We start from the raw sequence: 16,532 nt of genomic DNA, 5'->3' as shown, positions 1-16,532 counted from the left end.
AATTAGCTTGCCATGCCACCTAGGATTGCAAAGTTATTCTTCCTTCTAATTAATTTATGCCACAATAGTTAAGCTAATTAGCATTTAGATTTTTCAGCTTTATTTTTTAAATAATTAGTCTTTTATTAGAGACAATTAATTTCTAAGCTAATTAGCTTAGAGCAACTCCAATGGTTGAAAAAAGGGACTAGCTTGTAAATATTAAAACTTATAAACCAATAGCTAGACCATTGTTGCACATCTTGCTGATTAGCTTTGGCAAGCAAATTAACTTTGTAGAGCTAATTAGCTTGGTAAATATTTATTAGATAAAAAATATTTTAAATTTAAAAATAAATTACATTATAAGAGCAACTCCAATCGTTGAAAAAAGGGACTAGCTTGTAAATATTAAAACTTATAAACCAATAGCTATACCATTGTTACACATCTTGTTGATTAGCTTTGGCAAGCAAAATAGCTTTGTAGAGCTAATTAGCTTGGTAAAAATTTATTAGATAAAAAATATTTTAAATTTAAAAATAAATTAAATTATAACTAGCTTAACCATTGGAGCAACAAATAGCTAGAATTGTTGTACCTTAAAAAGATGATGTGGCACAACAATCTATTATATGAATTAGCCAACCATTGTAGTTGCTCTAACTAGCTTAACCATTGGAGCAACACATAGCTAGAATTGTTGTAGCTTAAAAAGATGATGTGGCACAACAAGCTATTATATGAATTAGCCAACCATTGTAGTTGCTCTTAGCTAACCTAATTTGCTTGGCATTAGCTTGGCCAAGCTAATTATTAAACTACTTTCCAATGGCTTGGCTATTAGCTTGAAAATTATTAAAATTGCAAGCTAGTCCTAAAAGCAACTATTGGGGTTGCTCTTGAGAACGGAGGCTTCATATAATAATACTGTAACCCGTTAAACCCTTAAACCCAGAAAATCGAAACTGATTCTTCTCAATTTCATTTCAGTCTCAAATCTTCTCCTTCATTCACTTATTAATTACAAGTATCACTCTTTTCCCTTCTCTGTATAATTCCCAAAAAAATCTATGGAGCCACATACATCATTGATAAAACAAATCGAATCCTTTGTTGATTCTTCAGCCACTCCTGCTCAACAGGTCCAATTCTTTCGATTTTAGCTTTATTATTTCATTTTTATTTAATCAAAATTTGTACTTCAATTTCCCAATTTTACAACTTTCTTTGCAGATTGCATGTGTTAAATCAATTGCTTCTCTGTTGAAGAATGACTCAATTACAATGGAGTTTTTGGTAATTTTTTTTTTTAAAAATTTGTAATTACATCATTTTTCTTCGTTAACTTTTAACAAATTTCCGGGTTTTGTATTAAATTCATTGCATTCTCAGTATTTCTAATTTGGGTGACATTAGGTTAAGGAAATGGAGCTGTACTTGACCACTACTGACCATATTCTTCGTGCAAGAGGTACTATTTTTGTTCTTAAACTTTGATTTTAATAAAATGTATTACATCCATTTATAATAAAATTAGTTATTCCCTTTTGTTTATTTGTTGCTGATGTTTGTCTTTTACTAATTGGTGAATAAGGAATATTGGTGTTAAATTTTCTAGCTTAATGGCATTAGAGCATTTTAACTAGGTTATTGATGATAAGGGGAACTTGAGTAGATGTTTTGTACTCCCTCTAGATTTTTTTTTGTGCACGATTGAGATTCTTGGTAGCATAAATGTCTAGGAAAACCATGTGAATGAGGTAGTTGTATAGGTGCTATTAGATGATAGTAGTGTAAATGTGTTGTTGGTGGGTGTTATTGTGGGGTGGAGCGGCACATTGGTAGTTGCAAGGCGAGGATACCAGCGAAGGTTTTATTAGTTGAGGGTATTTTTTGTAGTTTAGGGGGTTATGCTTTTGTAATTTTGTTCAGCAATTGGCAATCATGTTTGGTTAGGCAAAGGAATTGGCACGTTCGAGCTATTAAGGGATACCTCTGTACCTTGTGTTATTGATGCCCAATATAATGCATAACTATAATGCATCGATGCACTGAATCATGTTTCTGACAAAATTGGTAGAAGTTGTCAAGGGGCTGAAGATACAACATAGATGAGAAACTGTGAAAGTTATGCTAGATAGTCGTTTATAAAAAAGAAGAAATTAGCTCTGCATGAAGATCAGCTTGATTTTGCTTGTATTTGACAATCAATCACAAGCATAACAAGCTGATTATCCAAATTCAATAAGATGATCTCATATTCTCATGTATAATTGATTTAACATTATCCTATTTGCCCATTGTGATGTCATGTTGAATTTAAATGAGCGTCGAGAAAGCCAATTTTGAGTTGATTCTTGAACTATTCTACTGTTCACTAATTAATAGGAGAACTAGATGGCATAATTCCTAGTTTCCTACTACGTTTTTCTTGAACACAATGCTTTCATGCAACTGTGACAAGTGTATTTACTTGTATTTAACCCAAATAACATACCAAAGAAACAAACATCCATTGTGGTGAAGTTGAACGGGCAGCATTGGACATTCTCAACTACATTTTCTATTGCATGCTTTTTTAGCTGAGCTACCAATTATAAGAGCTGTACATAGTTCTTTGACAGGTGATGACATGAACCGAAGAAGGCCTTATTTATTATTTTTTTTCCTACGGTGGGGGTATAATAGGTTTATGTCATGGTAAATTATCACCTGAATAGCAGACGGTTTTGCAAAATCAATGATTCTGTAGTACTACTATATGTTTTGTTTCTGCTGCTCTCATCGAACTGTTTGATTTATGTGTGATAATTCTTGTTTCTTCTTAGGTATACTTCTCCTTGCAGAAGTGCTTGGGCATCTTCAAACAAAGCCGCTAGATAGAACTACTATACACACCTTAGTAGGATTCTTCAGTGAGAGACTGGTGAGGCTGCAACTCCTTATGAATTTTATTTAGTTGGGGGAGATAATTTTGTCTGGTTGCTGTTGTCATCTACTGATGAAGTTTCTTATGCATTCCCTTTTATTTTTTGAGTATATTTTGAGAGCAAAGTAAGTTTTCTATTAGTTGTAATCTAAAACCTGGCTTCCTCTTTTTTTGTTTTTACTTTTTTGCTAATATTTTTCTTATAAATGCTTTAGATCAAAGCTTGGCATGTTAACTTTCATACATCAATTTATTTTGACATTATCATCTCTCAAATCAACAATGATCTTTGCTTCTTTTAATACATAGTCTATTGGGAGGTAAATGATAAACAATGGTTTTGACTTGTGGGCTCTTGTAAAAGAGAATACTCCCTCTAATCCTAATTGAATAGAGACATCTGAAATTTGTGGTCAAACCTTGTATGTATGTATATATATATATATACACACACACACACACACACACACACACACACACACACACACACACACACACATATATATATATACATATATGCATGTATGTATGTATGTATGTATGTATGTATGTATGTATGTATGTATGTATGTATGTATAATATGTTTTTTTTTTTAATTTTTTTTAAAAAAAAAAAAATCTATAATACATTTTTTCTATCATTACTTGACATTTTATTTTTACGAAAATCTATGGTCTAGGTTAATGAATTTTGACCATCAAATAAAATTGTTCTATAATATTGGGATGAAGTTAGTAAAATATCGATTCTGTTTTTGTAATGTGATGTATGATACTAATTTTCATTAGGCAGATTGGAGAGCATTACGTGGAGCACTTGTTGGTTGTCTGGCCCTTGTGAGAAGAAAAATTAATGCAGGTGTGGTCACTGGAACTGATGCTAAGATTTTGACCCAGTCCTTTTTGGAAAACGTACAGGTGCAATCTTTGGGACAGCATGACAGGAAGGTATGATGTGACAAGATACCTTATGTGAATAATGTTATTAGTAAGTACTAAGTAGTAACAATGTTGGAAAATATTTTTCTTGTTTGTGCCTTGCTGCAGTGATTCATGTTCATTTTGTTTGTTCTTGTCGAAGCATTGGACACATAGCTCTGGCTTATCTTTGATGTTATTGCTGCAGCTGTGCTTTGAACTTCTAGAAGACCTTCTTAATCGTTACCCAGGATCGATTTCCGCACTGGTATGTTGTTTAATCCATTGTACAAATCCCATTTTAGGTCTTTCTCAAATAAGTTCTATCAGTAATAATTGATTAGCTAGCATCATCTACTATTACTAATGCTTTGCTCTGAAATCTTGTTAGTTGCTTTTTGGAAAAAATATTTATGTGGCATTGTGATTGTTATGTACTTATGTCACTTATTTGCACTTTGTGTTGATGGAATCCTCCAATCTACTATAGTACTATCATTGTTATCTCTATATTTCATGCTGTTATAATACCTACTGTCCACCTCACTGTCGTGGTTTTGATATTACGCACTTATGTTATATAGTTTTCACAAGTATCTCTGAATTTATACTTTTGGCTCTCATTGATTTGCATATATAAGGTTTTGAATATGCATGCTGATTTCATCTGCAATGTTTCTCAACTTTTAGAGCTTAAATACCATCCTTAATGAGCTTCACTCATACTTTAGGGTGACCACGTTGTTTATGGTGTCTGTGAAGCCATCGAAGGAGAAAAAGATCCTCAGTGCTTGATGCATGTTTTCCATATCGTGGAGGGTCTGGCACGAGTTTTTCCTGATCCTTCTGGACCTGTAGCTAATTTTGCTGAGGACTTCTTTGATATTATTGGCCGTTATTTTCCTATCCACTACACACATGTAAGTTTGATAACTTGATAAATCTTTTCACTGTTCTTAAATATTTCATCTATCTAATTATTGCTCCCTCTAGATGGGCCTACTTTCTTAACTTAGCGATCTGTTTCCTTTGCTGCTGTGAGGCCAATACACTTGTTTATCTTTTTGTCTGAGACAGAGCTTTTACATCTTCTCTATGGTTTGATGTTCTCATATTAATTTTCCTACTTTATATTGTTTTGGGTTCATTCTCATCCAGCCAAAGAGTGAAGATGTTGATATCAGCAGAGAGGACCTTTCAAGGGCTTTGATGGTATGCAATTTCTTGTGTGCTTTGTTCAATTGAATATGTTAATGAGCAGTATTTCTGTATCAAGCGCATTCTTTTCTGGTTGCGACTATAGTTTTATGAATGCTTGGAGTCAATGAACTGGACTTTATTAATTTGAGAGCCTCGTAATTCTAACTAATTGTTGTCTGAAGTATTCTGAGTTTGCATTGTGGAGAGGTTGGGTTGTTTCCTTAAAAATAATGGAGATTTAACTTTTACAACAATGTGTAAAAAAGATTAAAAGAATGTCTTGTGTTATAAATTGTTAGTACATCTTTATAAACTAAGATATATCTGTTCACTAATGATTCAAAATTATGTTTTAGGCCCCTGTTTCACCGAGTCTACTTTTCAAAAATCCTTGTCTATCCAGTTCCCTGAACAAACATCCAGATGTGAAAGTTTTTACCAGAGCAAATCTAAGTTACAAAGAGGTTTCTACCTCCAACACGATAGTGTCTTTAGTTACCAGTTGAACCTGGATGTCTTCCCTAACGTAGGAAGGGAGTTGGTCTTGTTAGCATGCCTTCTTTGTTCTGTATGTTCGTATTGCTAATGGGGCCCACCTGAGGTTCCAGAAAGGCCTTATTTTCCAGTTTTGCTTGGTCTGATCTCTGGTGCAACCTGATTATGTGTTTTTATATAAATATATTAGCTGTAAAGTCTAGTTGGATCCACAATTAAAGGGAGTGAACAGCAGGAGAGTTGTGTATAAAGTTTTACTCTTAACTATAATGCTATACAGTCTGTTCTATAACTATTCTCAATTCTCAAAGAATCAGGTGTGGTGTTCTGTAAGGATGCAATTGGTGCTTGGAATGTTGGTGCCAAGGGTTTGCCATTTTGGCCAACCTAATTATATGAGGGTCCACTGGTCCGTCTGACTGGTTGCAAGGGGTTTGGTACTTAAGGGTTTTGACTATAATATTATTGTGTGCTTTTGAATCTTTTGTTATCTTTGAATTTCAATTTCAAATTTTCATCCTAATAATTATTTAAATATACAGATGGCATTTTCTGCTTCACCCTTTTTCGAGCCATTTGCCATTCCCTTGCTTCTGGAGAAACTTTCTTCTAATCTGCCTCTCGCAAAGGTTGGTAATGAATACAGTTCCATATGTGCCTCGGTGCAGCTACTTTAAGAATTTGATACTTTATTGCTTTTCCTGAGCTAGATTTAATGTCAACAGATTGATTCACTAAAGTATCTAAGCGACTGCACTGTAAAGTACGGGCCTGATAGAATAGCAAAGCACGCTGAAGCTATATGGAACTCTTTGAAAGCTGCAATATGTAATTTGCCTAGAGGCCCAAGCGAAGATGTTTCATCCTTTGCTTCAGATTTATCAAATGGTATGATCTTTGAAGAGAATGAAATTACAAAAGAAGCGCTAAATCTTCTGCAAAAGGTTGCCTCACAACAGAACAGTGGCTTCCTGAACTTAGTTCTTAAAGATAGGGACATAAACAACCTTATCAACTCATTTACTGCTTCTGGAAGTTCCGATTCTATTCCACCACAGAATGAGCAGGAACTTTGTTTTGTTGGTCGTATTTTCTCTGTTTTGGCAAAAGCATCAACATCTTCATGCAATGCGGTGTTTGATACTCTCTTCCTCCGTTTACTGGACAATCTCAGGGTTCCGGCTGATAATGATAAAAAAAATGTGCTAGCCATAGATTCTGATTCTCCTTACCAGAAATTGAATTTCAGTGCCCTTTATCTTTGCGTCGAAATCCTTGGTGCATGTAGAGAGTTGGCTGTTGCTTCTGTTCAAGTCAGTTCAAGTTCAAATTTTGTCAATGATGCATGGTGCCAGAAGCTTATTGGATGTTCTAGTTCATTAATGAAGACAATGGTCTCTGATTTGGTACCAAGTACAAACGAGATCTATAATGAAGCATATATTTCTATTAAAGGTTAGTGCTTTTGCTTCATGATGCCTCTTTAATATCATGGAATGACTATTTAATTTTTCGAGAGTTCATATGTGGAAACAAAAAGTGGTTGTTTGTTACGTTTATAATATTCATACCTATACCCCCCCATACCTGCTGGACACCATTCATCTGTCCCTTCTTCATATAATCCTATTTCCTTTTTCTTTCCTTCAGGAGGGTTTGAGTATTATGATAAAGGAACTTGAAAGGGATTTTTTTTTTTATTTTTTTTTATAGCAAAAGTCGAATATGAAGAAAGTTTTCAGATTAAGTTCTACTGATTAATAATTTGTGTGTAGTTTTGGATTAATTTCCACTGATTTAAAATTTTGTGTGCAGTATTTTCATGTTCTTTTCTGAAGAGATTCCTCATCTGCCACGATATAAAATAAAATGTCCATTCTAAATTCATTGTTGAATTTTCTCTGGATAATCTACTTACAGGGCCTGTTCTCTATCGGCAGAAAACTTGATATTTGCTGTAACCTTGCAAAACGCTATCTGTAACTGTTTTGTGCCAACTTTTATGAGTTCTTATAGCTTGTTTGCACTTTTGTTTCAAATTTTGTCGTAATAAGGCTAAAAGTTAATTATTGCATGGACTAGGGATGTGGAATCTGAGGACATTTTGTTCTTATCCATATTTATTTATACTTGTTATTATGTATTGCAGTGAAAAGTCTTCAGATTCTGGCTACATTCCCTGGAGATTCTGCTCCAGTTTCAAAATCATTGTTTGAGAATATTGTGGTTACATTGGTATCAATTGTCACTAATAATTTTGATGTGACTGCACTATGGAAAGCATCAATAAATGCACTAACAGAAATTGGTACATTTCTGAATGATTTCCATTATTCTGAGAAGTTGCTGAGCTTCATGTCTACTGCTGTTGAGAGGATGATTGTGTTGATCTCGCTGGATGATTCCACAATGCCTTATTCTCTACTTTTAGAAGCACTGTCTAAAATTAGTGCTAGTGGGTATACATTTCTGTTGAGAAATGTTCAAGAATGGCAAGAAGCTATGTCTGCCAAGTTTGCTAAAGTCTATGTATGTTTTTATACCTTTTGTTATCTGTTCTACTTACTGCATCACTTTATATTATGGACTTCCTCTCTGTGCTCCATTGTGGTTACCAAAAACACTTTTGGCACCAATTTAATGGACGTGAATAGTAGAGAGGAGAAATTCAGTTGGTAGGTGTAGTACCCAACTTTGACGAAAAAAATTGTGGTGATAGAAGGGTTACTAAAGAGGTCATGTTGCTGCTAAACTTGGACACCTAAAAAGCATTTGGCAAAGGGATTGGGACTGAGGGAGTACATCTGTATCTTTTCTGTGTATCCTAGCAATTGCACATATCCTTTACCCCTATCATGCATATACAGAAGTGGTAATATTGCGTTGGCTTTTTCTTTAATAGGTTGATGGCGATGTCAAAGTGAGTGCAGAACTGGTCCAGCTTTTGGATTGCTACTCTAAGAACTTGCTTCCACGGTATTTACTAACTAGAAAAATACTCCATCCATCCCACCAAAGGGTCATTGTATCTATTTAGCTTTGAACTCTCTCAGTAATATAAAGGATACTCATTTGATTCACGTTCTTTGTATCACTATGGTAACTGACTAACTGGGTAGGTAACTGAATAACTGGGTATTAGCTAAAACTAGTTCAGCAATAATCTTGAATATTTTGATAAGATCAACTGTAACACTTCCAAAGGGACAAATCACAGTTAATTTTTTATTTTTTTTTTTCTGCAATGAAGATAATCTAGTTGCCCATCAGTCCATATATTCTTCTATATGATCCCCATTCATTCTTGTTTACCTATGATCTTGCTATCACTCATTGATGCTGGTTGTATCACTGAGGAGTGAGGACAATGGCCTAATAAGTAGAAATTATTGACTTTATTTATTTTCTATGTGGGCTTAGGTTTCAATTGTGTGAGGGCTCTGAAATTGTTCCATTCCGCTTAGCCATTGATGTTTGGGATCAAATTGAAGCAGCCATGGGAAGCGGTTTTTTTGTTAAAGGAAAGGTAAGTGAATATGTTCATTTTAAAGCCTTTTATTGTGGTCTTAACTCTCCGCATATAGGCTCCAGCTATTTTTTGTAACTAAACTCTATATTCTCTATGATATGAGAACTGAAATTTCTAATGGCTTAGCAGCTTCTTGATGCAACAAAGGTGGCACTAAAGCTAGCTGTTGCTACGTTGTCAGAGGAAAATCAATGGCGAATCATCGAGAAAGCTGTTAAAGTGATTTCATTCCACTTATCTTTCTCACCCAACTTTGTGCCTTCCAAGCTTAAAGAGTTGCAAATATCAGAAGATTCAGATGGTTTCTCATGTAGAGATGAGTGGCTTACTACATTGTTTGCATCTGTAATTATTTCACTTCGCCCTAAGACACAAATTACTAACATTAGAGCTGTTATTGAGTCATTGCTGACGGCTTTCATAAATGGTCATGTGACATCAGCTCAAGCATTGGGTTCAATTGTCAATAAAATGTCTCTAACAAAAGAAGACATGCAGGACTCTAGCTACTTTAACCTGGATGATGTTCTGACATTGATTTTAGAAAGGAGCTTAGGAAGTTGTAGTGATCTTTTTCTTTCAAGTAGCTCTGAGATGTGTGATTCTGACGAGCTTCGTTCAAAATTAGCAGCTGATTGTATACTGCCTCAAGCCCGTTGTATTTCTGGTCTTGCATGGATAGGGAAAGGGCTGCTAATGAGGGGGCATGAAAAATTAAAAGACATAACTATGATTTTTGTAAGATGTTTAGTTTTTAGCAGTGTATTAGAAGCCTTAGCTGAAAATATTGGTGGGTTAGAGAGAGAGGGGGTGCAGCAATCGTTGGCAAGGTCTGCAGCAGATGCGTTTCATGTTCTTATGAGTGATTCTGAGGATTGTTTGAATAAAACATTTCACGCTGCTATAAGGCCTCTATACAAGCAACGGTTTTTCTCTACTGTGATGCCAATTCTGCTGTCTGCTGCAAAAAAGACCCATTCCCATACAGTGAGGTACCCAAAATGAAGCTCTTGAACTCATGATTCTTACAGTATCATCAACTATGAAGTTCATCTCTTAATATGAATTTCTGACCATTGATTCTATACTGTCTATCTATTCTACGAATGGGCTATTTTCATGCATGTTCAAGCTGTTTTGTCCATTAGGATCGTTTCTTATGATTCTATTTTACAGCTGAGATTCTGAGAACATATCGTGTATCTGTATTTGGATTTGTCTGCCATCAATTTAGGTTAGCACTTAGCAGAACATTTGCATAAGTGATGTTGTCATTGCAGCTAGGCCAACTTCTAGATGCTTTAAATGCTTTGCTAGTGTCAAGTTTGATGTAAAACAATTCGTGTTATAATCTTATAAGATCCATACTACTCTTTGGAATTTCAGATCTATGCTTTACCGGGCAATTGGACATGTTATCACTAATACACCTCTAGCAGCTATCTTGTCAGAAACTAAGAAGGTTTTGATCACTGATTTTACAAGCAGATTTTTTTTTTCTTTTTTTTTTTTTTTTTAATTGTTGCCTCAGGCTGTAAATGATTTTTACTTTTTGACATTTTTTGCAGCTGCTTCCTCTACTCTTGGATGTTATCTCTGTACTTAGTGAGGACATACTCAATAAAGATATGATCTACAATCTCTTGCTGGTTCTTTCTGGCCTTCTAATGGATAAATTTGGTATGTTATTCTACTCAATAAAGAAATCTGAATCATGCTTCACTTTGTAGGTAATTTAGATGCAGCTTATAGCCTTAATAAGTCTATAATTGAATGATTGTTGACCAAAGTTATATAAAGATCACATTATGCATTTTTATTTTATTTTGTCCTATTTTATTTTTGTACTTTTCATCCATTAATGGCCAAAAAACACTTCTTCCGCTTTTTATTAGTTGACACATATCTATTTGGCACACTAATTAAGGAGAAGTGGGAAAGAATGGTTGAAGACAAAAATACCTTTATACCTATCCACCCTTACCAGTTACCACCTACAAGTACCTTTCTCTCTCATCATCACCATTCACGATCATTCTCTCTCCTGCTCAACTGCACGGTCTGCACCTCCATTCTTGATCATCTCGTCTTCTATAGTATTCACCTTCTATAGCTAATTGAAAATATCATATTTATATCTTGTGAGGGGGAAAGAGAGGGCTAGTGAGAGAGGGAAATGGGGTTGTGTCTGAGAGGAGAGGCGGTATCAAGCATGAGTCGGCGAGGTTGTGATTGTTGGGCAAGCAGTGTCGTGGTGGTGGTTGGGCAAAGTTACAGGAAGTAAGGAGAAGTTCTGGGGGCTTTTAATGGTGTTTTCTTTGGGAAATAGGTATGTTACAAGGAAGAGGGGAGAGAAGAAGTGGTGGTGCCCGTGGTGGTGGTTTCTGTGATGGTGATGGAAATAATTTTGATGATAGAGGTGGGGTGGGGATTGGGGAAGATAGTGGAGGAGTGAGAAATTAGATTCTTTGCTTGAGGGAGGAGATAGAAGATGAGTTCGGGAAATGGGTGAGGGTAAAAATGACATTTTGGCAAAAGAAATTTTCCAAAAAGGAATACGTGTCAATAAAAAAAAAACGGAGGTAGTATGACACTTCCACCCAGTTCCTGTAAATCTCTCCAATAGTACAATCAAATAACTCCTAATAGCCTCAGCTGCCTTAGCCCATACGCTGAAATGATTTTTGATCCTACAAATGATCATTCACCACATAATCATCGTAACAGCTTTGAGCCACATCAACTTTTTCTGTTTTACCTGTCCATCTCCATACCCTGTAAAGAAAATCTGCAGCCAATATTTATTGTTCAGAGGGCAACCCTAGACTTGCTATGCAAACATCCTCTAAAGATAAAAAGCAACTTCACACTATTAATCAAATGGCGACAAGATTCACTGTTAACTCAGAAAGCAGTAGATATCGGGTAATAGTCCACTTTAACTTGGAGCCTATCTTAGTATCAATCCTCCCCATTCTCCACTTGAAGATTTATCATGTTTAGAGGAACCTTTGCCTTCCAGATGAAGTTTGCAATTGGAGAAGCTAATACCTAGAGGATCTCGTTCATCAGCATTGAAAAGACTTGTAGTTGTAAGCATGGTACATATATATCAATCAAAGCCTTAATACCATAAGTGGATGCGGCTACGTGAACCAAAAGTGATTATTCCGTGTAGTCATCGATAAAAATCTTCCTCCTTTATCCCTTACGATCCAATGCCTCATCCTCATGCAAATCCATATACTTCATATCCTTCTCCCTCGTTTAACCCCTCCATGGTCCCACTCTTCCACTCATCGTACCAGAGCACCCTCGGGTCTCCGTCTTACATGTCCAAACCAACGCAGACAATTTTCCCTTAGTTTGTTTGCAATGCCTGTCACCCCTACTTTCTTGCAAATAACCCCATTACTGATTCTATCTCTTAAAGTATTCCCGCACATCCAAGCATAATACATATATATGACCGCTTCATTTCAATCAGGTCGTTTTGTAAAGAGTTTTCAATTGATGGTGCTGAAATTATTTTTCAGTAAGTGGTGTTTTTTCCAAAATCCCACTATATCGTTTGAATCAAGCATTCAAATCCGAGTTGTAGCAATAAAATTTTCCATGTCTCCCCTAATAATGGCTTTAAGCCTCTAATAGTCTACTATAACTACTGTAATAGCATACAGTTGATATAAAATCCTAAAAAGGCTTTGAAATCAAATTCGTATTGTGACAACCAAGATACGATCAATGCATCAATTCCGTTTCCGTTACACCATGATTGCTCCCACAATCATGACAAAAACCATATTTTCAAAGAATTATTGTAAGAAAAGGCCCCTGAAGAGACAATTCTACTTTCAGTATATATAGACGTCTTTAGCATCTCCATCACTGTGGATGCAAGAACACTTTGCAGTTGAGTGGTGAGACTGTGAGAGCACTACCTGTTAGCAAATTTCTGCGTAAATCTGCTTTTGTGATGCTTGAACCAAACTAATTATCTCAGGTTGCACATTGATTTAGTTTCCTCTTTTGAAAATAAACATGTCATACAAAATCAGTACTTTATGTACGTTCATTGATAGCACTCATTTTTTTTTATCTGGAAGAAAATAATTGCAAGACATTTTTCCGAGCTTGCTATATTTTCTTTGAAAGTCTATTTTCAATATAATATTAAATGTTTCTGAAAATTATTACTATTATATTCTGGATACCAAATGATTATATGCATTATGCTTCTATCTTTTGCAGGACAAGACACTGCTGTGGAGAATGTCCATGTTATAATAAACTGCTTGACTGGACTTGTTTCTTATCCCCATAAGATGGTAATATGTGTCACTCAGTAGCTTTCATTTTACATCTTTTTATTTTTGCATTGTTTGGCATACCTAACTCTGCATGCCTTTATTTTAAATTGGGTATTCTCGCTGGGTACCTTTATACTTTAAGAATTCACACTACATTCCCAGTGTTTCATATACTCATTAAGTACCGGTGAAGTAACTTAATTTACAGATATTTATATACAAGTGCAACTTGTTTTGTTCTTCTCTCTGCTTGACCTGTGATTCTGAAGGGCTGATGTTTCTAGTTTTCACGTATGTAATTCAACTTAATTGTGATGAAGTAATTTACTTGTTCCTTCTGAATTTATGCAGGTTGTACGAGAAACTGCAATACAGTGTCTTGTTGCTGTGTCAGGGATGCCCCATACAAGAATTTATCCAATGCGGTTACAGGTCAATATAACTTTCTATACTGAAAAACATCTTTACCATCCTCCCTATAATGGTCAAAACAAATTTATTTTGGGTAGAACCTTAATTTGGTTGTTCATTTTGCCTTGATTGTTGGTAAAAGTAATAAAAAAAATTATGTACAAGGAGGTATCAAAATGACAAAATGTATGCTTGGTTGTCCTGAGCAACAATCATCATGCCCTCGGTGTGTAATCCTGAGTTCCTGACTGTATTGTCTATCACTGAGCTGTCAGAAAATGTTCTGATGACTGGTGAATTGAAATTAGTTGTAAATTGAGACTATCTGAAATACCCTTCCTTTGAGTCAATATAATGCCAAAGAATGGAATTGGTTAATGTTGGATTTCATATTTGATAATATAGGTGCTAAGAGCTTTGTCCAAGGTTCTTGATGATCCAAAGAGGAGTGTTCGCCAAGAAGCTGTCAGATGCCGGCAAGCATGGTCTGTATTATTTATGTTGCTCTTACATCTACATCATAGTTAATCCTTCATAAATACTTTTTGTTCACTTAATGAATTGTATTTTTGTTTAATAGGTCTTCATTCGCATGAAGAATTTGTTGTCATTAAGACCAATAGGAGTTATGCGGTGAGCTTTATAACTCTTCTACGATAACTTTAGTATAGATATCACTAATGGAGAGAACTAGATTTTTGCAGTGCTATCCTCATTATTATAGAGTGGTGCTGAGGCTATTCTCAAAGTTTGGAGATAATTGTTTTTGGAGAGTAGGGACTAGAGGATAATGTTGAGCAATAAAAGGTACAGTCTATAAGCATAAAAGTGACAGAGGAGTTGTATTAATGAGTTGTAAAAACTTCAATAAAGGCTACAACTATGGGCTAATGGAGTATACACATGAAGGGAAAGGAAAAGGTGGGGAGAAATTGCACATTGCATAGCTTCCTAGACTGAAAGAAAGGGGGATATCCTAGTTGGGTTCAGGTGCAGACACAAGAGAGGAATTCACAGTTCTATCTACAGATTGTACACTAATGTGTTATGCTTTTTTGTGTAGATCTTTTGTTATTTCCGCCTAGAGTGGGATAGTGATTTATCGTGGTGGAGGCTGTATCATGAGATGATGAGAAACCAGCAAGAAAAGCTGAACGAATTTATAGGTATAATTGGTTTCTTTTTTATTGTCAATTACTCTCTCCTACAATTAATTTTCTGTATGGTGCATGTGGAACAGCCTAACTAGTTTTTGCTGGCCTTTGAGACTCTTGACTAGCTAGGTACAACTGTATAACAGTATAAGTATAAATTTCTTCCCTTATGATGCTCCTCATAGCTAACAATGATGACATTGCTGGCTTATGTACAAGGTCCTCGTTGCATTTATTTCGTTTTGAAATAGTTTAGGGGACTAATTTATTGAGGCTAATGATCATTCATTAGTGGTTTTTTCACTTAGTTAATTTCTGCTGAGTTAATCAATCTAATTTCGTAATCTGTACGTTATACAACCCCATTTCCAGCCCAGACACTAAAGTAGACCCAGAGTATCTGAAACTTTGTATATCTTTTGGGCTAATATAATTATGTTGAGGGCTTCACTCTCTTGTCCCGTTTGCCCACTTGTTAAGGGTTTTGTATTTTGTTCTCATCACTTTCAGTGGGCACATCACTTTTCAGTTGACAAAATGGCTTATATCATGATCTCATCTTTGGTGTGAAACATGATATGATAGGAAAGGAAGTGAAGTGATTGGAAAGCCCCTTGATAAAATTTTCATTTTCCTTCCTTCCCAAAATCGGAGAAATTTGAGAGGAGAATTAAAAGCCATCAATCATAATTACTTTCTCTTCTCTTCACACTTCCACTAAACCAAACAATGAAAGTAAAATTTATTTCCTTTCCCTTTACCTTCTCTTCCTTTATGTCTTATTCCCTATTATCGCTTTTTCCTTTACTAATATTATACCCAATGAAGCGTAAGGCTTATGGAAGTAATTTTCTTCTCTATGATTAATGATCTTAATGGGTTCGAAATGCCTAGTTTTCTTGTCTTTATGTCTATTGTGGCATATTCCTTGTTCTCTCTTGCTTTCCTTTCATACTTAATCACTTGAGGGAATATGCTAGCTTTTTTTTGTTGCTTTCGGATTGCTGTATTTTTCCAATTTTGTTATGAAAAAAGAAATATTAACCTCTGAAACATGTCTCTGCAGGTCTTCTGGAAACATCAGCTCAACTCACATCAACTGATCAATGGGCGAGGTTGTGTAAATTTGAAACTGTGTAAATGTTTCATCGTCTTTTTGTTACCTATCAGTATATGTTGTGAAACAAGTCCAGTACGCTTTGGCACTGATGATTAATGTGAAGTTACTAGTAGCTGCAAGATCAACCTGAATATTCATCATATTCTTCTTGTGGCGACTAATTTTAGAGTTTGAGTTTTCTTCCGTATGTATGTACCATTTGCACTTCTTTTCACTTGGGTGTAATGGCAATGAGGAACTGGGAACATTTTTAAAGATGTGTTTGTATAACTATATGAAGAAAGGCAGAAAGCATTAGTGTAAACCTTAAGACATTAATTTATCTTCCATCTTGTTCATATTCTGGTTCTGTTTCAGAGTTTTGGTACTCAGAATTTAAAAGGGTGTCAAATATTTGAAATATGATTTTTGGTGCTCAGAATTTAAAAGTGTGTCAGATATTTGAAATATGATTACAATTATATGCTTCGACCCTGGAGTACAG

General features: G+C 35.2%; 1 protein-coding gene across 5 annotated transcripts; it reads left to right on the top strand.

Annotated features, from left to right (window-relative positions):
• Window positions 1–902: 902 nt before the first annotated feature.
• LOC110715358 (MMS19 nucleotide excision repair protein homolog) lies at window positions 903–16,429 on the top strand. 5 transcript variants are annotated; one of them, XM_021893921.1, is made up of 22 exons: window positions 903–1,124; window positions 1,216–1,278; window positions 1,399–1,453; window positions 2,811–2,908; window positions 3,701–3,859; window positions 4,038–4,097; window positions 4,561–4,749; window positions 4,994–5,041; window positions 6,067–6,153; window positions 6,250–6,979; window positions 7,674–8,053; window positions 8,427–8,500; window positions 8,945–9,050; window positions 9,180–10,045; window positions 10,440–10,515; window positions 10,622–10,733; window positions 13,305–13,381; window positions 13,715–13,795; window positions 14,180–14,259; window positions 14,355–14,407; window positions 14,838–14,940; window positions 15,995–16,429. In XM_021893921.1, the coding sequence occupies exons 1-20, from the start codon at window positions 1,053–1,055 to the stop codon at window positions 14,368–14,370; spliced, it is 3,429 nt and encodes a 1,142-aa protein (XP_021749613.1). In that variant the 5' UTR covers window positions 903–1,052; the 3' UTR covers window positions 14,371–14,407; window positions 14,838–14,940; window positions 15,995–16,429. The 5 variants fall into 5 exon arrangements, with proteins under 5 accessions (XP_021749613.1, XP_021749611.1, XP_021749612.1 ...); XM_021893919.1 differs by having other exon boundaries at window positions 904–1,124; window positions 4,988–5,041; XM_021893920.1 differs by having other exon boundaries at window positions 905–1,124; window positions 4,988–5,041; window positions 9,183–10,045.
• Window positions 16,430–16,532: the final 103 nt, after the last annotated feature.

Source organism: Chenopodium quinoa, unplaced genomic scaffold (genome assembly GCF_001683475.1).
Source record: "Chenopodium quinoa cultivar QQ74 unplaced genomic scaffold, ASM168347v1, whole genome shotgun sequence".
NCBI classification, from domain to species: Eukaryota; Viridiplantae; Streptophyta; class Magnoliopsida; order Caryophyllales; family Amaranthaceae; genus Chenopodium; species Chenopodium quinoa.
This window is presented reverse-complemented; position numbering and strand designations above follow the sequence as displayed.